The sequence below is a fragment of the Sylvia atricapilla genome, chromosome Z, assembly GCF_009819655.1.
Source record: "Sylvia atricapilla isolate bSylAtr1 chromosome Z, bSylAtr1.pri, whole genome shotgun sequence".
Taxonomy (NCBI): Eukaryota; Metazoa; Chordata; class Aves; order Passeriformes; family Sylviidae; genus Sylvia; species Sylvia atricapilla.
The window spans coordinates 77,207,801-77,230,987 of record NC_089174.1 but is presented as its reverse complement, the minus strand read 5'-3'; the positions used below and the strand labels follow the sequence as shown (position 1 = coordinate 77,230,987).

At 37.1% G+C, this 23,187-nt stretch overlaps 1 protein-coding gene across 1 annotated transcript in view; it reads left to right on the top strand.

Annotated features, from left to right (window-relative positions):
* Positions 1-23,187, top strand: part of PDE4D (phosphodiesterase 4D) — a 310,959-nt gene that overhangs the window by 227,785 nt on the left and 59,987 nt on the right. The window contains exons 3-5 of the mRNA XM_066339533.1: positions 1,909-1,945; positions 4,132-4,205; positions 5,001-5,050. Of these exons, the coding sequence (XP_066195630.1) occupies positions 1,909-1,945; positions 4,132-4,205; positions 5,001-5,050 (161 nt within the window). The remainder of the gene's footprint in view (positions 1-1,908; positions 1,946-4,131; positions 4,206-5,000; positions 5,051-23,187) is intronic.

Genomic DNA, 23,187 nt, shown 5'->3' with positions numbered 1-23,187 from the left:
ATGTGCAAATTAGATTAGATTACTAAAAAATGGTTTTATGTTTTGAGCTGGGACCCCTTTAAGTTTTAAAACAGAAGCAAAAAATGGAATAGCTCTATGCAAATAATAAAAATATCCTTTCTATAAGATAAGAAATTAAAGGGTTACTGAGAACATTTAAGTCAGCTGTCACATATCAGATAATGCCATTTCACAGAACTCGAAGACAAAGAGCATAATTTTCCTGGAAGTGAAGTGGCATAGTCACACTCTCTCTCAGTGAAGAAGAGGATAAAAAAAGAAAAAAAAAAGGCATTTGGCTTATCTTCTGCTAAAGCCTTTATGTAATTCATTAAGCAACCCTTATCTAAAATTATAGTGTAGGGCATTTGCCTGCGTTTTCCTGACCCAATGAAAACATGAAGAGGTATTAAACCCAGCTGGTCATTAACTCTCCAGTTAATGCTCTGGGCTGATTCATGTTGTCTATTACACTCGATTGGATTTGGCTTCCCTGAGCAATTAGAGCCTCCAAGTTCCTTCCATGGAGGATGCTTCTTCTGGTTTGTTCCAAGAGTCAAGCTTATATGCCTTCCACCCAGTCTGAGTCTGTGGTTTCACCTGAAGTAACACCCTATTCCAACCACTCCGGCAAAGACTGTTCAAAATGCATATTTCTTCCACAGGGTGTTTAAAAATGTTTAAAAATCCATTTGTAAATCACAAAAGGAGTAAATGAGATGATAATAAAAGTGCTTACACAGATTTTAGACATTTTGATGACCTTTAATAATGTGCACTTTTGTTTCATCCTTACAGACTGATTGTACAGTGGTACAGATTGCACTCTATAGATACTGCTTTTTAGTTAGGTTTTTGCATTGTCTGCAAACCCTTGCTTTCTTGTTGACAGTATATAGATTATCAGAGCAATGTTGTAGCAAGTTAAGCACAAACCACATTTCTCCATTTATTATCCTTTTTTCTAATTAGATTTTCATGGACTTGAAATCCAAGGTTTAAAACTTGTATTTTATGCTTAAACTTATATAACATTAAAATAGCACCTAATCTATGGTAGTTTCTGTTAGAAGTTGCAACTTGTAACTTATGATAAATTCACTGCAGAGAAGCACAAGAAAATTAAAAACCTTTTTTTTTTCCCTTCAGAAAATTTATTTTCAGCTTGATTGCTGCCATATACTGGATAACTGAAAATGCCAGTTTTTCCCTATATCTATATTTTGACTCTATATCCTCAATGCTGCAGATGCTACTTTCATGTCCTTCAGTCTACTTGTGTTTACAGGGCTGTAGTTTTTGACAACCATTTCAAGTAGCAGTTTTCTGTGCTGAAAAGAAAGAACCCTACTTTCTCTTTCTGTTTGTAGGCCTTTTGCCCTACAGTGTGTCGTCATGACACCTTCTCCATGCATCCCTCCCATGGAGGTGAGGCTGCCACAGTGACAGCACACCCTTGGTCACAGGCCCCATAACTACAGAAGTCTCAGTCACTCTGGGAGTTTTAGTAGGTTTTTATTCATCTGTGATGTGCTGCCCAGCCATCCACCTGTTCCATCCTCACATGCCAGGTGACAGCCCTCAGTGGAGTCACTTTTGGAACATTCACCTCCATTCTTTGGGTTGATTTGTCTGTAGGTTAATCCCTGAAGGTCGGTCACCTGCCCAACCCACAGCACAGAAGGTGGGTGGGTCTGTCAGCCTTCCCACAGACTTGCCAGGCAGTTGGGCAATAACTAAGCTGATACTTGCTTTTCCAAAAATGTGTGGAGCAATAAGAAAGTGTGACTGCAGAAGAATAAAACTGGAGTTACCTATATTGCATTGTAAAACCTGATTTTCTTTCTGTTAAAGCAGCAAATTTTGCTGATACCTAACTCACAACTCTATTTTTTTTTTTTTTCCCAGACATGGAGATGACTTGATTGTGACACCATTTGCTCAGGTAGGCACAGCTTTGCTGTATTTCTCACGTGGCCTTGTAATTTAAAGACAAAATCACCAAGCTAGTTGTTTTCTGTTGTTGATATCGCATATGTTTGCTTGAAACAATAAGTGTTTCAATAGAAAATAATAAACCTTCCATTCTGTTTAACTACACCACTCTTTCTTAATCCTTTTTGATTAATTAAAAAATTGAAGTGCAACAGCATGATAAACACCTTTGATCTCTTTTCAAATAGTGTAGCAGGACATCATGATTAAGACATTCCTGATTACTGTTATTCTGTTATTTTTCTGATTAAAATTTCTCCATTTGGACGTCTCTTATGCATTAAATACAATGAGATTTTTAGACATAAGTTAAATTTTACCCAGAACACTCATGTTCCTTTACAAAACCAGGTTTGTTTTTTCTATTCAGATTCTGCTTCATAAAATACCAACTCAAAATTCTTTATAATTCAGATAAAAATGCCACAATTTTTCACAATACAGCTGCCTTATAAAGTAAGAAAAGTTAACATTGCTATTCCTTGGACTAATGATGATGCGTTTTACTCCAAAACAGATAGGAATTATAGTCAAATCATCATAATTATGAAGTCATATGTGATTGAAGGTGAATGGAAAGAGAAAGGTCGCATCACACAGAAGTGTCAAATAAGAGTAAAGTGGCAGCTTTAGCCACATTATGAAGGTTGCTTTAGTCAAAAATTAAAAGAATATTAAAAGAATATTAAAATAATATTAATTTAATAGTTTATTGTATATTTAATTATATTACAAATAGATGCAGTCAAATAATAGATGCATTACAAATAAGACTCAGTCAAGTCCTTAATATGAATAAAACCATCATCTTTTACCACCAGAGGAAAGATTAGCAGGGGCCTTTTATAAAAGTACTCTGAAATTTGATGACCTATATAATTGTTTTTAATCCATGCAGAGTTAAAATTAAGTCAGTTTCCTTCCTGATTTTTGTAAAGAAAAACATAATGAAATCAATACTGTTTAGTTAGCCAAATACATTTTTTATTACCTCAACTCATTTCAAAATTCCCTTCACTAGCTTGAACACTGCCAGTCATTGCTAGTTTTTAAACAGTTTGTTACAAGCCTTCATTATTTTGTTCTTTTTTCTTCATTGTCCTACTCCTTTTCTACCTCCTGTATACATTTAAGGTGCTATGAAAGGAGGGTTGTGCACTGTTCAACTCAAATCTCTGAAATCCAAGTTCCCATTGCTGCTTTTGGCATTCTTCAAATGGATTCAGAGGCAGCCCAGTCTGGGCTGAGAAAAATAAAAATAGTCAACTTCTGTAAAGATATGGCAGTGATTAGTGTTGCTGCTTTCTCCTATTCGAGCTTAGCTACAATCAACTCATGGTTACCCTCTGGCATCAGCTGAACTACCTCTCCCCTGATAGAGAGGTTCATCTTATTATCCTCTCATGGTGCAAAATTTTTTGCATGCTCCTCAACTGCCTTCAGAAGACAGTGTCTGTGCCACTTATAACAAAACACACCCCCTCCACTACATTCACAGTCTGCTACCTCACATGAAATTAGGTCCAGAAAGGAATTAGTTCATTTATGTTGTCTTACCCAACGCATAAACTTGTAAGAGCCAGCAGACTTTTCCTGCATTTTCAGGGGAAAACGTCCTCTTTCTCTGGCATTCTGCTCTAAGGTCTCAATTCAACTCTGCCTTTTAGAGGATGCACTTTTACTGTTTGACTTTTCTTGACATTCTAGACAATCTCAATTGCTTTGTCCTTTCTGATTTATGTGGACTGAACTGCAAATGAAGATTCTGTAATTATTTCTTATGCATGAAGTATTAGGGTTGAATGGGCTATTATTTTCCAAACTCAAATGCTTTTATTGTTATTTTAAAGAAATAAGTAGAATTATGTAAAAATTTTCTCCCCTGCAAGTCAGCCTGCCTTCAAACAGATAATGAGTTGTTTAAGAGGGGAACCAAAAATAGATATAAACTACTGGCTTTGTATTACAGACATATTATTGTTAAATAATAGCCAAAGGTTCTGGACTAACCAGCCCAGGAAACCTTTTACAGTGGTTTTGCAACGTGCTTTCCATTTTCTTTCAGCAGAGTGGAGCAGATATAGATCAGTCTCACTTGTGCAGAAATTCATACTGAAACCACTTTTTTTGTTCCAGGTTCTGGCCAGCCTGCGTACTGTCCGGAATAACTTTGCTGCATTAACCAATTTGCAAGACCGGGCACCCAGCAAGTGAGTGTCATTTTTTGGCCACTGAACTTTTTGCAGTGATACCTTTTTAATGTAAGCTAAGAAAACAAATAGATGTTACAGATTTCAGTCTGTGCTACCAAACCTGCATGAAATGGTGATGAGGAATAAGTTTATTAATACCCTAAAGATGGTATATTGATAGCTGAGACAACAGCCCCTTTGCCTTCTAATTGATCTTGCAATTGCTTTCCTTGCATAAATTTGGAGTAGGTTTTTTCACCTTATATGGTTTTAGATAAAGTAGTCACATGTCTAAGATCATTCAAAGGTGATCATTCTGGCATAGTCAGAGTCTTGGAAAAGAAACAGAGTGAATAGACAGCTGCACTCACTGAGATCTGCTTGTATGATCTGTACCTAGAACTCCACTTATCCAAGGCAGTGATACCCTACCTACCCACCGTGGTTCATAACTATAAATTAGACATTATAAATATGATCTCTCTCCAGTCATGCTACAGCATCACAGTTAATACCAGTGTTAGTTACACTTGCAAATGTAGTGAAGTGATTTCCCTCACCCAAAACATGCATCTCAAGACCTAGAAGTAATTAGCATTCCAAAGAAAATAATTTATTTGCATATGTTTATAATTCACATTTCAAACTATGTATACGCTGTGATTAGGCAGGCATTTAACAAACCTGTAACTTCCTAAAATATTCCTGTCCTGGAGTTCCCAAGAAAGTTCCCAGGTAATGTATTTTCTGTTACATTGTTTAGTCATCAGTGAATTTATTAGGCTTAAACATTTTTCATTTCCTTTTTAATAGAAGATCACCAATGTGTAGCCAACCATCTATTAACAAAGCAACTATAACAGGTAAGAAAAATTTATTTGTAAGAAACATCTAAACTGAAAAATGTATTTTATAATAATAAACGTACATCGCTTCATATCCTTATATCTGTTTTATTGAAGAGGTTTTGAGTTTTTGAGTCACATAGTGATTCGAATTGGTGACTTTTAGTGCTCTATCCTGTTAACTTCTGTTTTCTATTTTATTATCCTAGTTTTAATTTAAGTTCTTTCCCAATTCTTTTTCTTTGTATACCAGTGTATGACTGTGTCACGAGCACAGTAATCCACTAGTAACTTTTTGCAAAGAAATCCAGTAGAAAAAACTGATATGCAGAATCCATTCATCTTTCTTTTTGGGACATAGAGTTTGGTAGTTATACGGACAGAAAGTCTTCACTTTAAAAGTGCTTCTGCTATGAGGAGAAATTTTCAAAACTGAATTGTCTGATTTAGAATTGTTACTCGTACTTTTATAAAATTTGTATGCGCAAAAAAATCCTTTTAAAAGATAGTATTATTTCTAAGGAAACATTGAGCAAGTGTAAATTACATTAATATTTTGGAAAATTTTACTCCATGCTACTTTTGGTTATTTTGATGACAATTTGGTCTTGGACATCGTTATGGAAATACAACTGATTGAACCCCATATTTTCTACATCATGTTAATTCACAACTTACACTGTTTAGTTTTCCATATAGTTACTTTCTCTGTTGTATTCTGTCAGAATGAAAGAGCATTTGCTTTTCTTCTTGATGAAAGTATACAGATATTTATGAAACAGGCAAATTATAATTTAAACTGCCACCAGAAATGCAATTTCCCATAATTTTCAAAATGTCTTATCTTTTCAACTGAATTGTACATTTGTATCCCTATGAAAAAGTGGTATTTCTGCAATTTTGAGGAGCAGTGTGGCTTTTCAATGTTCAATAGTTTCTGCCTTTAGGCCCTGGAATGAGTTAAAATCAATGGGTTTTTTTCAGCTAACCTCTCACCTTAAAAGGACCCAGTCTTGGCAGTTCTGCACAGTTTTATTCTCCTAGGAACTCATGCAATATGAGTGTGTAGGGCTCATCAGGGGATAAAAGGTTAAGAGGTTAAATCTATTTTATAAACAGAAAGGCATCACATTAATTAAATAATAGAAAGAAGATATATGTATAGACCAATTATATTAATGATTCTTTGTTAAAATATTCCTTGAAGAGGTAATTTTGGGCATTGCTTTCAGATTGCATCCTATAAACCATTTCAGTTTTGGATATTGCATCTATTTTTGATTTTGTGATTCCTCTTATAGCAGAGTAACTCAGCACTATACTAACTGGAGACAATAAGCCTCTTTCTTTAACTCCAAGGTACTAACTTTAGAAAACCTATAACACGGTGAAATTCATGACAGTAAAAGAAAATATGATCTCTAGAAGAGAAGATGTGAACACTACCTTACATGCTCTCTCACAGCTATTTGCCTGAGGTCAACTTCTTTTCTCCAACAGGAGAAGCTGTTCAGACAGCAGGACCCAAGACACTCTCTGTTGAAAGATGCTGTTGCTCTTTTTTAATTCTCCCTGATCTGAAGGTTTCCATTCAGTTAATTCTCAGAGTGTACTCTATGTCAGCCATAAATCATTTGAAATTTTAAAGTTTAGACAGGAGGTACTACAGGCAGCTCTCCAATTAATCTAGAAAATTCTTCTTTGCCAATAAAGGCAGCAAGAAAAGGCAAAGAATAGTAAAGATAATTTAATCTAATTTAGTTTAATCTGATTTCTCAGAAATTCTGCTGGAATTACTGTGCCCAAATTATGCATTGAACTGAATGATCTGGAGCCTGTGTGCACTGGATATGAGTGGTTGAAAGGCTTCAGTGATATAACAAAGCCACTATAAAGCATGAAAATGGCTCAAATTCATTTTGACTATTGAATGGAAATTGAGGCTGGATACTTTATTGCATGAAAGGGTTTACCTGTTCTTAGTTACAAGCTGGTTTTGATATTTCCATGGCAACAAATTTCATGGCATAGGTGCAGAATTATGCATAGGTTTGTTCTAGGGGCCTATAGAATCCTAGTAAAATGTCCTAACAGCAGTATGTTAAGAAGGAAGGTATATTAAAAATGCTTCTACATTTCAGAGAATAATTGAAAACCTTTTTAGATGCTACTAAGTTTTTTTCATTCTTGTGGGGAATGTTCAAAACGTAGCTCATACAGATCCTTCCTGCTGAGAAAGCCTCCTAGTTTTGCTGCTCTCCGAATTTGTGTCATGGAGTATGCGGAACGGTACACCAGCTAGGGTAAAGCCTCATCATGTCATCCAGATGGCACAGCTTGAGATCTCAGCATGAATTTATTGGCAAGGTAGCAATCTAAGTGACTGGAGGGGCACAGTGTCAGTAGGCTATATTGATGATAAATCAGAAAACAAACACTTAAGATGGAGATTTTATGTTGCTAAAGTTCCTGGAAGACATGTCTCTGGGAATTCTCTCTGAGGAAGGGGATGATCACAGAAGGGAACTACTGCAGAAGATATGGGGGTACCAACAAGGGAAACATGATAAGCAATCTAGTAAAGCACGTAACTAGGAACACAAGAACAAAATTCTCTCGTTTGCTATCTGAAGAATTCACCATGAGGCATAAATCTGCGGCAGCATACCTTAAGAAAAAAACTAAGAAACATTGAGAAGAGAAGGGGCACAGGAATCATATATTCAAATTCTTAGATGCAACAGCCATCATGGTAGCCTTAGAACTTATAGTGATTTTTCAATGGAAATATGTAGAAGTTGTGATCAAAACAAAGTCTTTTCTATTCAGTATATTCTTATTAATCCCTTTTGAAGACTGTGCTGAAAGAAGGCAACGAATATCAATTACATACAATATCATGTTCATTATCAGACAACTGTGTTATAGCTGTTCCTTTTGCAGATAAATTAGGAGGTAGGAAATGGGAGCTTTTCATGTAACAGCAGAATTTTTAGATGGCACTCTTCATACTTGCTTAAACTGTAGGAGGTAAATATCAGTTTTAACTATAGTCAGTGTGAATAAGCAGAGATGGGAACTTATTTCTGTTAGAAGTCTTCAAAGGGATATGAATTTCCTATAAGTGCAATTTTCCCTCATTACTGAGACCAGCCTGGGATAACTGGGTTTGCTGAAGTTCTCTCTGAAGTTTGCTAGGTGTTCTGTAATTCAACCAAAAGAGGAATTTCCCTCACTATGAATCATATTTTCTGGTGTTTAATTTAAAACTGACAGTAATTCTCTTAATGCAGCCAGTGAGATACAAATATTTTTTCCAAAAAATGAAACTTTCTGTGACTCAAGGATTGAGTTCGCCAGTTTTATACCACAATTCTGTCCACTCATCCAGTCCACACTTACAGAGTTTTCTTATGGTGGTATTGTGAGAGAGAGTGTTTGAAGGCTTACTGAGGTCACTGCAGGAGACCTCACCTGGAGTACTGCTCTTAGATCTGGGTCCCCCTTGTGCCATTTGAGAGGGAGCCATGATCAGAGATGATCAGAGGGCTGGAGCATCTCTTTTGTGCAGACACACTGATAGAATTGTGCTGCTCTATTCAGAAAAGTGGAGATTCCAGAGTGATCTTATTGTAGCCTTCAAGTACATAAAAGGGCCTACAGGAAACCTGAAGAGAGACTCCTTACAAGGGTTTGTCAGGATAGGACAAGGGGAAATGGTTTTAAGCTGAAAGAGGGCAGATTTACAGTAGGCATAATGAAGAAATTCTGAGAGTGGTGAGACCTTGGAATAGGTTACCCAGAGAAGTTCTGAATGTCCCATTCCTGGAAGTGTTTGAGCAGGGTCTCTGAGTGACCTGGTCTAGTGGAAGATCTTGCAATTAGATGATCTTGAAGTCTCTTCCAACCCAAACAATTTCATGATTCTATAAATTCTAGTAGTAGAGAAAAAGAAATTTATATTTTGCAGTCTAGGTCATATTTAGATTTAGCTTCCATTGAAATCCCTCCATCTGATCTATGAAGTTCAGTAACCTAGTGGCAGTGCAGATGTCCATTGTTTTAGCTAGTTTCAGCTGTCTCATTTTTGCAAAACAAGCTTACAATTTTTCCGAGTGTTTTGAATATAGGATTGATAATTATCAACTTTAGTGGAGTTGAACAAATCTAGTAGAGTTGAACCAGTTCTCCATCATTGCTGCGAAAAGCACTTTAAAGTGATCTGTGTATTGTTTTCTTAAACAATCTATAATATTTTTCATAAATAGGACAGTTTTGAAAAACAGACATGTTTTTCAAAGAGGCCTTATCTAGGTCATGATAACCAAACTCAAGTTGTCTCACTTATAGCCTTGTTAGCTGTTATGCAAACAAAATCATATTGCTTTGTGAGATACAGGGCACAAATTACATTCAGACTGAAATTCATTCATACATCCCCTGACAGTAAGGTATGCAGTGAAGAGGTAAGGCATCAGAGAGCCTGGAGTCTGCTCCCCACCCAGAATTTCACAGTCACTTCCTTATCTTTGGGGCTGAATTAGCAGCTTTGTCCCTTTTCACATACAGAATTTGTGAGCATTTAATATTGATAAATGGAAGCCATATTTTCTTGCTTTCAGAAACAAATCACAGTGTCATAGCTAGTACAGAACTTTCATGTACTACAATTTTAAAAAATAGCTGCTTTAATGGAGTCATTTAGTAAACTAGTTTTCCTTTTCAAAAAGTATTGGTTCCAGTTCAGCCTCATTTGTTTAGGGATGAGGTTGTTTCTAACAGGATACAATTGTGAAGGCTTGCTGAATGCTTTCTTGATCTTGACTTGTAGAGTTTTACTTAATGTTGCGAAAGTTTTCTAACCAAAAGGCTTCAAATGAAATCTATTTGTAGGGCACTTTTAAGGTCAGTGGGTTTGTAAAACAGTGATTCACCTGATTAAGGCAGAACAGCAGGAAGAGGACTGACGTGGCTTTGAAACAGATAAGCTGTTCATGTATCACCTCACATTCGAGGAAGTGAATAAAGCCAGGGTATAAAATAGAATACTCTCCATATTTGAATAGTGCTCTTCAACACTGATACCTGTTAGGAAAATATGTAAGCTTTCATAAAATAGAAAGTTAAATGAAGAAATATAAAAGTCATAGTTTACAAGATTCCTGGCAAGAATGCCCATGTAATTAAAACTAACCACTTGAATAAAAATTAGAAAATGAAAGTAGAAATTTTGCAGTGTGTAGATGACAACACTTGGTCCTTGTGTATGAATTAAATTTTTTAACAGTCTGCTTGGTAGACATATGTGGTGGTTATTGAAGTGCATAGAACCTAGAATGCATCATAGGGCTGAGCTCTGCTTGTTGTCTTCATCTAGCACTTAAGATTACTTTTTCATAAGACTGCAGCGTAGTAGAGCCTTGATTTTGTTGCAGACTTACACATTTTGGAGATAGACTGGGGATCAATTTAATAAGAAAGCATGAGAGGCATTATCAACCTCCACATCAATAATCTCATACACAACCCCACATAAATCTTTGCTTCTTACATTTAAATTGGTCTCATATTTTTCTGCACCAATAAAAGTCCTTATATCACCATTTCACCTAAACTGTCCACTTCACTGAAAAGAGAGACAGGGTGACAAGCTTCATGAACTTCTTCTCCTTTCAGCATGTGTCACTTACAGGCACTGGTAGAGTAGCACATCAGAGAACTGCACATGACCCCAGGCTATATTTACTGTACTCGTAACAGTGGCAGAAGAACTGAAAAGAGTGAAACCTGGTTTGGTTTTTAAGACAGAGTTGAGAAGAATCAGAAAGGAAAATAAGACTCTTGCCTGTGTCATTTTTCTCATTACTTTTACAAATGCTGTCCTTTGTCTGATGAATATAGAAAATAAAATTGAAGCAGATATGGTTTCTGGTATGACTGTTGGATGCAGTCTGAATGTACCTTCTTTTCACATCTTAATCCATTTTCTGATGTTTCTGGTCAGGGACACATTTTTACTTGTCCACTTTAAAAGATATATTTGAAAGTAGATCTTTTTTTTTTTTTCCCCTCTAATAGATTACTGAGAAACTGGCCTATTCAAGCCTATTCACTTTCCTGAGCATCCACTTAAAAATTAAGGGCTACATTGAAATCACCCATTAAAGTGCATAAGTTCTCCTTTTATTATATGCACGTTCCTGAGTAAGGAGCCTGAACACAGCAGTGAATCACAGCAAACAGAAGCCAGGGTCAGATGACTCTGAAGACCAGCTACTGCAAAGCCTCTCTTTTCTGTATTTTCTCTCTCTGGCCTCGTGTATTTTGCTTTACATTATGCAAAATCACTTCTCTTCAGATGAAAGTTGTAATCCCAGGTCTGGTGGTAGGAATATCCACTGGTGCCTACTGCACTTTCTCAGGCACGAGGATTAAAAAAATTAAGCATAAGCAATCCCTAAAATTCAGTCTTCTGCTCTCAGGCCAAAAGTTATTAGACCAATATATTAGTTCAAAAAGACCTCTTTTCCCAGTGTTAGGTAACAGCTCAGAAAACATTTGGTAGTGGGAACTGGTCAGCAAATGGAAGCAACTGATTGAAATTCCATCCTGTATTCAGACATGCCCCTGTGCTTCATGGTTCCATTTGGCTCTCTTGGTGACAAATCCCTCCAAACAACCACATGCATTCTTTATAGTCAGCGGAGGCAACATGTAGAAGACTAATGGCAATAGGACATAAATACTGCCTCTGCAGTCAGAAGGCAGTAGAAATCAGGTGGCTTTATTTACAATTCATTCAGCCCTTTTATAACATGCTGTGCTAGGAAGGCATGTTATTGGTCCGTAGGACTGACACCTCTCCCATTGGCTAAGTAACAGGAACAGCAAACACCTGTTGTTATGGGAAAGGAATATTGTTTACACAAAGTGTTTTCTTGGGGAAAAAAAACCCTGTTGAAAAGTTTCCCTTGGGAAGAGCTCAAAAATTCTCAGCTTCAGAAAATATCAGGTACACTCACACATGCTCTAAACTCCCACACTGACCTATGCAAAATCTTGAGTCATCCAAGAGACATTACTTTGGTGTCACTACCCATGAGAGACACCAGCAGTAGGCAGCCTAGCATAGTACCAAAGTATCCCCTACCAGAAGCTTGTCAGGGAAGAACTGCAGAGAAAATTTTACCAAATTTGACTTTGAGAGGAAAGATGAGAGGCAGTGAAAGACCCAGTTGTTCTTACTGGAGACCTTTCACTTGAAATGTTAAATGTGCCAGGTTATGGCTTCAAAATTTCGTAATCAAACCAAAACCATAGTTCTCAGCCAGGTTTTTTGTAGTTCAATGACTCTTGCTTTCTGTTAACAGAATTGTAAAATGTATGTGCTTTTGTCATAGTCCTTAATCAGCTCACCTTAAGAATATTCATCTTTATCTTGTGTCGAGGCAAACTTTTTTTTGTGCCAGGACAGTCTTGATTTTATTCCCATTACGATGAGATTCTGAGTTAATGAAGTAGCTCTGGTCACAGGCATATAGTTTTAGTTATGATGAAATATTAAAAAATATTCCCAAATATTTGTATTAAAATGCTAGCATAAAATTGCAAATCTGATTAATTATTCATTCTACACACAGTATTTTAAATTAATTTCTGCAATGATATTTATATTTAATGTTTAAATTAGATTTGAATTTGGATGAATGTCAGGCCAAATAAATAATAGAAATGAGAGACTAAAAATTTAGGATCTATCTCTCAAATCATAGGATAGTATGGTAAAAATAAAATAAAAAAAATAAAAGGTTTATTTTCTTAATTACAATGAGCAAGGTAGGATTATAGCCAAGTGAGTGAATTTTGCACTATGGAGCTTACTACTATGCTAAAAAATTGTGAATTAAATCAGGAGCATATTACAGAAGTGACTATTGGATTAGCAAGCATTTACAAATTCTCCCTGTACAAAGTAAGTCATATGCTAATAGTTTACTTAGTGCACATACTGTGAGAGCTATTGCGTAATTAGTCTTTAATGTAAGGATTACAAAGATGAGTAGAATAAAAAGCCTAGGAAGAAGTCTGTGCCATAGAAATGAAGAAGAAAAATCAAACAAGAGTTTCAAAACCTGGAAAGCTGAGCTAACTAAAGGTTGTCAGCAGGTTTTGGGAAGGTCCAACAGAGGACAGTAGGGAAAGAAACTAATGGGAAAGAAAACAGTTTGAGGAAGAGTCTTTAGTATTGTTTTTATCATTATTTTAGATATGGTTGGCTTTACTATTCATATTACTGGGTTTGAACTCTGCTTTTCAAAGGGAAAAAGAAAAATAAGAATTTTGTGTAGGTTCATTCTTTTGAGCTGGATTTCAGCTAATACAAGCAATAGCAAATGATACCTGACCCCCAAACTGTGTTTTGTATCCTGCCCTTTCTCTGACCTTTCTGTTTCCTAAACAGAAAGAGTTCTGTATATATGATCTATTTCAGCACTTCAACTGCAAAAATCCATTTCTTCTGTAGTGTCATCCTCTTTTTTTTTTTTTTTTTTTTTGGTGGTGGTTTGGGAGTGAATCTCTTTTTGCATATCAGTTATAAGCTGAAGAGAATTTGAATCTCATTAAATTTCATCTCATGAATCTCACCACAGTCTCATCTGTTTGTTTGAATCTAGTCATTGCTCATTCAGTCTTTAACTCTGAAAATCTATCACATAAAAGAGGTGAGCAGAGAAGCCTTAATCCTTCAGCAATATATGTTGCAGTTTAAGGTGGTATTTTCAAAGAGCAAGTAGCTGATTTAGCTATTATGCATATGCCTTTCACACAGGAAAACAACAGTCATGTGGTTAAACCATGTAGTTATCACATGCTTCTGCTGCTTGGAAATGTGTATAAGCATGTAACCTATCAGCCACAGACATTCCTTGAATGATATTGTGAAACCAAAATCTGTTTGCCTTGCTTCTGCTGATTATCATGATGACATCTCTGAGTTTTAGCTTTGCTGAGTTAAATCTGAAACTGCAGCACCATTAGTCTTCTACAAAACTTTTCTTTGGTCTAGTGCAGTTCCACCCTCCTCGCAGATTTATGCTCCCTTGACTTGGGTTTTGTGTTTGGGTTATTTCTTCCTTAGGAGGCAGGGGTGGCTTTATGATGGCTGTATGATGCAGTGAAAAGCCATGGTGTGGAAGAAAAAGGCTCCTTGTAGCCTCAGTGCACACTCCAAAAGAGAAGGGCACAATTCTTTTCCACAAATACTATTGCCTAAACATACCAACTGAAACACAGAGTTGATGCTCAAAGGAATAGATGTTTTTTTCATCAAATAATATGTTTGTGATAAGACCTGGTGTGCTGAAACACTTGCCAGTTCTACTTTGAAAACTCTGTTCTCCAAAAAAGGTGTTAGTCTTCTCTATAAAAGAAAGGGGTATTAAATTTCATGCATTTTCCAAGAATTTCTTTGAAGATTGGTTGTTAGAATACATAGCTATTTCTACTTCATAGTACACGTAAGTTTACTCATATGCATTTAGCTTTGAAAGCAGTATGCTTTGATGGTTCTCTGAGAGGTCAGTCCTGCAAGCATTATTTCCAATCACAGCTCAATCCTGTAAAGCTTAATTATAAAACATCCACTAAGGCCACATTACCATTGCAAAATAAAAAAGGTTTACTTAAGTATTCTAAAGACTAAAATTCCATGGAATAAAATCAAAATCTAATAAAAAATTTTCTTTTAAAATATAGTTCTTTAGAAGTAACAACTCCATCAGTCAAAAATATACCATAAAAATCCATCTTTCTCCTAATAAAATATATTTTTTTTACTTTTCAGCAACTTGGTAGAAAAGGCAAATCACCATTTTACTGTCTGGGTTACTGATTAGCTCCTCATCTGGCAGTGCTTGGATAAGTTTATTTGGAAGCTCTTGTTAATATTTCAGCACAGGGAAAGAGCTTCCCTAGTGCATTCTCAGGTGGCCTTGCAAACGAAGAGGACTACAAAACATATAAATACCTCTCAGCTCATTCTATTTAGTGTGCAGATAACAACAGAAATGAGCAAGTGCAGTGTGACCTTCATCATCAGAATAAGTGCTCAGTGTTAATAAATGCCCAAGCTAAAGCCCACAGTCTCACAGATTCATGGCTAACACATTAAAGCTGGTTTACCTATGATTATATCCCTGGCATCAGTAGCAACATAGCTTTAAATGAATTATACATAAAATCCATACTAGCCACTTTCCTTTCACGAGAGTTCTCAAACTTGTCTCTGTGTTGTGTTGCTGGTTGTGTTGCAGGATGGACTGTTGTTACCAGGTGATAGTCAGGATCATTAATAAAGACTAGTCTCTGCAACAAGCAGAGTAAAACTAAAGCATTAACTATTTCATAGAAAAGATTGTTCCCCACATGTAAAGTTTAATTGTGAAATTGTTTAGCACAAAAACACGACTCAGAAAATAGTGTTCTTGACTTTGTTCACTTCATACAGCTGTTCTCTTAGCTGAGGCTGGAAACAGAAAGCTGGCTGTACTTTAAAGGGGCAGGAGATGGTGGAAGGGGTTCTGCTTATTGTATTCTTCTACAAAGGGTTTCTCCATGAAGAGAAGGTTATTAATGATACTAACATGGCCCCTACTTCAATCTGGCCATATTTCAAGGCTTCAATTTTTGCTTCTTTCCATTACAGAAACTCCTGTGATATGAAAACATGGCTTCAGTGTTACTAACACTTTGGAAATGTACAGCTGAGAATAAATGCCAGGCTGTCCTATGAAGTGGAAGTGTTAGCACAACAGACTGTAGTCCATCACAGCTGTAAATGGGAATGGAATTTCAAGGCTACTCCTAAGGCAAAGAACCTGGATCAGTAGTTGTCATTATGAGTCTGACATAGGTGGATTGCATGTCTTGCATGAGTCTGTTAGGTGGATTTATCAGAAACACCCAGCTAGAAATTACATTTGACGAAATAAATATCCTCTGGCTGCTATTTCTGGGGGGAAAAAAATATATATATATAACCAGGCTTCTAATTTTAAAATTGTTTTACTTTCAATTTTTAATATATTGTTATCCCATCCTGACACACTGTACATATTTATCTTGTATAGGTAGTTACCTCCCCAGTTCAATGTTCTACTACTTTCATATTGGACTCAAGAGCATTACAAGTTTATTTTTTAAAATATACTAGTAAAACAAGTAAATTTTAAAATTTTATTTACTGCTGTAAGTGCACAGACAAAGTGCACTTTATATGGTGTAAGGACTGTTTTCTGATAGTCTTTGCTGCTGTATTGATGATCTTAAATGGATTCTACAACCTAGACAAATAAAAGTCTTATCTCATTTAAAGGAGTTACACAATCAGAATTTTTTTTGTAAGCTTAGACTCAAATCTCCCAATAACTTCTGAATATCTTTTCATACTCCTACACAAACAAAGGCAAATACACTATTTTCTTAGAGCCAGAGTCTTGAGTTCATGACAGGCAATATGAATGGACTCCACAAGCAGAGCTGACAGTTCCACTGGATCTTAAAACTATTGCATTCAATATAAACAGAATTCAGGCAAAATTGTTTTCCAAGATTCTGTCATTGACCATTATGCATGAATCTTAACCATTTTTTTAAGGTGTGGAAATAAGGGTTTCATTTCACTCATTTCTCAGTTACTGCTCTTGATTTGGCTGTCCAGTCTGTAATTGAGGTAACAACCTCAGTGAGTAGAATTTGATTAAGTTTTTTCTGGCCTGGCCAAGATTTGACGTAATTTTTTTCCATTTCTCTTTCTCTGGATTTTCACCTTGCTACATAGGTGGTATAAATGATAGCAGTCCTCTCCACTTGGTAGTATTACAGTTGTTTTCATTGAAAAAGGTGATGGCTGGTCAGCATTTGCACCTTTATTGCTGTGTCTGGAAGAGTGACGACAATAACAGTCCAATTTTAAAAATTAAGGAATTTAGTCATGGCTTTAGGGAGCTGTGTGTAAATGGATTAAGCCTGGTTGCCTCAAACCATTTTTGACAGTTTTTTCAGGGGTTTTTTTAGCAAAGGCCAACTGTAGCTTAATCCTGTTGATGCAGCAGGACAATTTTGTAACACATCTGACCTTCTGAAAAAGAATCACTATTTCGAAGAATGTAGATGTATGACAGGCTCTGTTTTTTCTGTTTCCTGCCTTGCATTGACTTCATTATTGTAAGAGACAGCTGCCACCATGACCAAGAATAATATATGACTCTCAGATTAAGAAAATGCTGTTAGATTTTTCACTCCTTTCTCTTTTAATTCAACCTTTTGAAGTCCTATTGCTTTCTGTGGAAATTACTCACTTCCTGTAATTGAAAAAAATGCATCTGAGTGATGTGCTTACTTAGCAGTAAAGGAACATGTATAATTTCTAAATGCTTTTTCCATCTCGTTATCCATGCATACCCAACCACTTGAAGAAAAGCTTTTCAAAACGGAAATAACAACAATATTTGTGAAGTGCAGATATTACAGTGAAACAATGCAAGAACCTCAGAAGCAGCAGGTGTGTCTACAGCTCTGCCAGTCTGCTATGCTTTGCCTCTGCAAGTCCATCAAAGTGCCACTTCCCACTTTGTGGGCTGAAGTCATACACAGGACCAACAGCTGTAATTATTTTGAAAAGTAATGGAGTTTCAAGTGTTTTTGCTAGGACTGAACATTTGGCTCTCACTTTTGGGTGGGTGGGTGGGAGTGCTAATGATTCATTATGCTCACAGTACCTCAGTTGAAAACTGTTTGTTAAAATGCATCTGACTGTAAAATCAGAAACAATCCAGGAATTTGTATTAGTATGTAAAAAACCTGGGGCTTAAATGATGCTAATACATTTCATTCAAAGGGTAATTTTGCTTTAGATTCAAGGAATCAACTGGGGTAATTTTCTAAAATTGAGTTTGTTGGATTTTGTACATATAGAATATGTTGAGGACGTATAGATGACACATGAGGGTATGGATACATAGTAAAGGTTTGGACAGGAGAGGAAAGCTTGTAGGAACAGACATTTTGGGACATTTATAGTAACAGCCGACAATCAGCCAAGTCATATTATGAGGTGCACACCAGACTGACACACTATTCAGATGCTGCAGATTTCAGTGTAAACCCTGTAAAACTTGGTGTCATCAAGTCAGTCTGACAAACTAATTAATCACTGTCCTCCTCTCCCATGGTTTTCACACCAGCTCAGGCTTGGAATGTATTTTATCTCATAAATTCTCATAAATTTCCCCCTTTTGTTTTCTACAACACAACGCCTGTCGTTTGATGCAATATCCTGCCTGCATGCCGGGATATGACTTCCCAGTTGCCACACACACTTCTAATGCCTGTTCTTTCCACACGGTTCTCCCAGCATCATGTTGAACATTCGAGCATTGCATCCATATAGCTTAAATGCTCCCGAAGGAATGTCGGGTGTCAAATCCCGTCACTCATGGTGCCAAAATAACCACAGGGTGCCAGGTGCATCTCATCCTCCTGCTGCTGCAGTTAGGTGGGATGGCATCGAAATCAGAGATGCTAGGCGTGACACGACACTGCCATCGAAGGGGAAAGACTCGGCCCCTCGGGGGGAACGATTTAGACACTTCGGCTGGAAGCCCCGTTGTTCAAACCCTCAATGCCTTTAGAAAAACAACTTTTCCCTGGCTCTCGGGTGAGCTCCCCGTGGTGCCCGCCGCCCGGAGGTCCCGCTGCCCCGGCGCATCCCCGCGCCGCGTAACCGTGTACGGGAAACGCCGGGAGCTGTCGGGCTGGGACAGGGCTGGCCGGAGGGCAGGTCCCGAGGGCGATGGCTCTGACTGCAGCGGGAGCGGGGAAGGGGCGCTCGGAGCGTCCCTCCGCTTCTCCGCCTCGACCGACGGGGGCTGCGCCCGGCGACGCTCCAAACAGGGCACACATAGCCGGAGCTGTGCCACCGGCACGGCCCGCGGTTGGAGCCGAGCTCTTACGTGTTTGCAATCTGCGGGGTCATGTCTGTGGAGCCATGGAATGATCTGACTAAAGGCGCCTCAAAGATCATCTTTTTTCCAGCCCTCTGCCGTGGGCAGGGACACCTGGGCTAGACCGGGCTGCTTACAGCCTTACCCAGGCAGGACCTGAACGCTTTCAGGAACGGGGCGTCCACTTTTCTGGGTAACCTGTTCGAGTGCTTCACCATCCTCACAGTAAAGAATTTCTTTCTGACATCTGATGCAAACCTCTCTCCTTTCTGTTTAAAGCTGTGCTTGCCAATATAAATGCACCTCTCCAGCTCTCTTGTAAGCTGCCTTTGTGTAAACAAAAGCCACAATAAGGTTACTGATGCCTTCTCTTTCCAGGCTGAACAATCCCAGTTCGCTTAGACTTTCTTAGTTGGATCTGTAGGATCTGGAGGGAGACGATTTAGATGCTCCTGTAAAATTGTGTTCCTGATGGGGAAGAAAACAAAGTCTCTTATTTGGAATCACCTTAAAAATACAGTGGTAGTAACTGATGCACTTCCATACAATGTAGAAATAATTTTGTATTTCCTAGAATATTAACTACTGAATTAACTAATTAACCACTCTAATTCCTCAATATCCCTATGAAGTCACTAAAATCATCACCAATGATGGCACTCTATAATGGTCAAATTGAAATCGGATGTCAGATGTGCTTCTGCAATCTGCAGGTAAATTTTAGCATCTCTTATTCAACCACATCAAATTTGAATCTGTCTAGTTTAATCTTATTTATGTCTTTATTCCTTTTTTGATGTTTGCTATTTCTAGCATGCCTACTCCTTAATATATGCTTAAAAATCGGCTTCAAATGAGACAGCATCACTAGGATGACACTTTATCTGCTTTAGGCTTTAGTTATACATAAGGCATATGTGGGGATAGGTCTACATTTCTAAAGATCTTGGGAGTCTGTGCAACGAGTGAGAATTCTGTTCTTCCAGTCCACCCTAGAGCCATTAATTAGGGTGTTATATAGCAATAGTGTCAGGAAAGAGGCAAGTTTCCTTTGTCTAGAACAACAAATGATAAAATAACTCCTTTCCTCCTACATCTAGAAGTCAGCAATCTGCTTAGAGCATCTTTTAACTCTGTGTACCTTTTCCTCTGTTGACTTTGGACATGTCACTGTGATCTCTGAAAATCCCCCTGCTAGCAATGTGAAACAGTTCCCATTTTCAGATTTAAAAGTAGATACTTTATGAGATAGTCTAGAAAATGTAGCTGAAAGAGACAGTTTGTGCCTGTCTAACTGTGACACTCTATAACTGGATTATAACTGAATGATGCTTAAATTGGCTAGCTTTCTATAGCCTTATGGATGTGGACATGAATTCACTTAAATGAAACACTTTTAAACTAATTTCCCAGAGAGCAGTGGTTGCCCTGAAATGAGAATATCCCTATTTGCTGAGTGCACATCAACCATTCTAAAACACTCTCAGTTTTTCCTAGTTACTTTTATAGTTTTCTTCAGCCTAAGCCTCTACATCATGTATCTGATGCTCTGTTTAAATATCACACTTTTTTGTCCAGTAATCCATAAAATATCTTGGAAATAAGAGAGTTATGTATTAAAAAGAGAGAGAGAATTTACAGTGATACTTTCTGTATTTCTCCAAAGGGATTTTCCAAATCTCTTCAATGGTAAATTTCCTATGTTTAGATACTGTGCTCCATGAGGTAACTCGGCTGAGGACAGTGCAAGTGGTATTACCTGCAGTCTTTCATTTGATGCTTGACCTGATTTCATTTACCATATAAATCTTTAGACGGTATCAGAACTATTTCAATGTACATTAATTTTTACAGCAGCTTTATTGTAATTGAGCTGTCCTTGAAATAAGTTGAGTGACTCTACCTTCAATTATAGCATTTGCTGTGTGAATTATTGAATTAGATAGCTGTTATCATTAGATCAGTTATCTAGGAGTTGTTATTATTATAAATATTCATTATTAGTTTTTTATCTTTCACATTTCTGATAAATTTGTGTAAAATACCATAAGGAAGGGCTTTATTTTTATTGATATCATAAGGGTGTAAGGCCTACAAGGAATGGAAGTACTTGTGTTTGCACCACTTCATGTAATAAAATTTACATTATTAATACACAAGCAGTATGTGTAGTGTGGCATTTTCAACTTTACTAGAAATCACAAACTGTAATAAAGACATGAGCCTCAGAAGCAGAGGTCTGACTGTGTTTCCCAGGACTAGTCACCCAGCACTGATGTATATTAGAAATTATTAGTATTCTATCATGGTTGTTGCCAGTCCACTGTCCCCAGCCTGAGTTGCTGCATGAAGTGGTTGCTGTTCTGCACAGCCTCCAGGATGCAGTCCCCCCAGGGAAGTTTGCACAGGAGATGTTTTGCAACTGATGACTCTTGCAAGCATCCTGGATATTCTCATGCTGCAGGTATCAATGGTGTTTTGAAAGACAACAGCATAACAGTGTTTTGCTGCCCTTCAGCATCAGATTCTCAGAAAAACATTCTCAGTTTTTCTTAAAGGATTAGCACTTATAGATTTTTTAAAAAAGAAAAACCTGTAAAAGAATATTGTTAATACAGTAAACTTTGGAAAGTAATAAGCACATATATAATTTCTGTACATTTTGCCCTACACCAATTCTATCCAATGCAAATTTTTAAATCTAGAACAGGGTTAACACTTAACATGAGTGTCCTAGAAGATTTAGTTTTAAATCTGGATGTAGACTATTCATGCTCTGTTACACAATCAGAGTAGAAAGACAGTTAGAGAGGCAGTGAAGTTACCTGGACCTGCTGTCTGAAAAAGTCAAAATACTAAGGATGTTAGGCTGATATTTTTGTCCCCTGATTATAATTTGCAGGGTCAGGACTAACTTGTTCCAGCTAATGTCTGAAAAACAGTAAATATTTTACTATTGGAAGAATTTACTAGTTGCAGCTAATCGACTTTTTAAAATGGGATTTTTCAGCATTTCTGAAGATGTTTGAGTCCACATTGTGATGTTCTTGATTATTGGCATCTCTGATTTAAAAACAAGAGAAGTCTCTTTTTTCATTGTCATACCACAGTACCAGTAAGGAGCTCCAAGCTATAGCTGCTGGTCTGCATCTCAAAGAGGTTTTTTATTATTATTAGGATGTAAAGGAAGAAGGCTATAGATGGGTAGATTCAGAAGAAATAAATGATGGAATTACAAAGGCAAAAACCACTCTGATGGCATTATTTGGCATGAGGGGCAGTTGACACAAAACAGCAGCAGACTTCATTTTAGCAGTTTTAGATACATCACAGCAATTGGAACATAGGGGAATAATTTCAATCAGAAGAGTGTAGCTTTGCTAACAGATAGACAAGATCCTGCATGAGTGAAACTGCAAATGTCACAATTTGAAGGTGAAGGGACCAGAAAAGTACTGTCTCAGGGCTGAGTCAAGAATGACATCAGAAGACAGCTTGTAAAGTATTTAAACCCGAATGCGAATAGCTGATTTCTGGCACATTACAGAAGAAGTAGACATAAGAGGGGCATTATGAATTATGTGAACATACAGAGACTGAGAAAATTAGGGAGATCAGGTCTGTATTCATGTTTTCACAAACTTTTAAAACTATTTTGTTATCTGTTTTCTTGGTGCAACTTATGACTTGGGTCATGCCAATTGCCAGATCCTGCAGCCATGAAGCACCCGCTGGGTATATTCTTACTCAAGCCCTGAAATTGTTTCTAAGAAGTATCTAATAAACATGTTTCTTTGTACCCTAATGATGCTTTTGTTGCTTTTACTGGAATTGCATTGATGTTTACAGGTCTCCTACTGATCAGGTTAACACATGTAATAGCTCATAAGAGGAGCTATTTATTTTCTAGATTTGCCTGTGCAAGCCTGAACTATTAGGTTCTGCAAATCAATGCTAACAACATGAAAAGAAAAAGCAATAGCCTTTAACGCATAAAGTAAGTTACACTTAATCAATATAAACAATAAAATCTAGAGTCTTTTGGGCAATATTTTGAAAAAAATTAGAAAGGCCATGCCTCATTGTTAGCCAGGTGAACAATTTAAAGTTCTATGGTGATGATGTTTAGAGATAATCATGGATCAGGCTGTG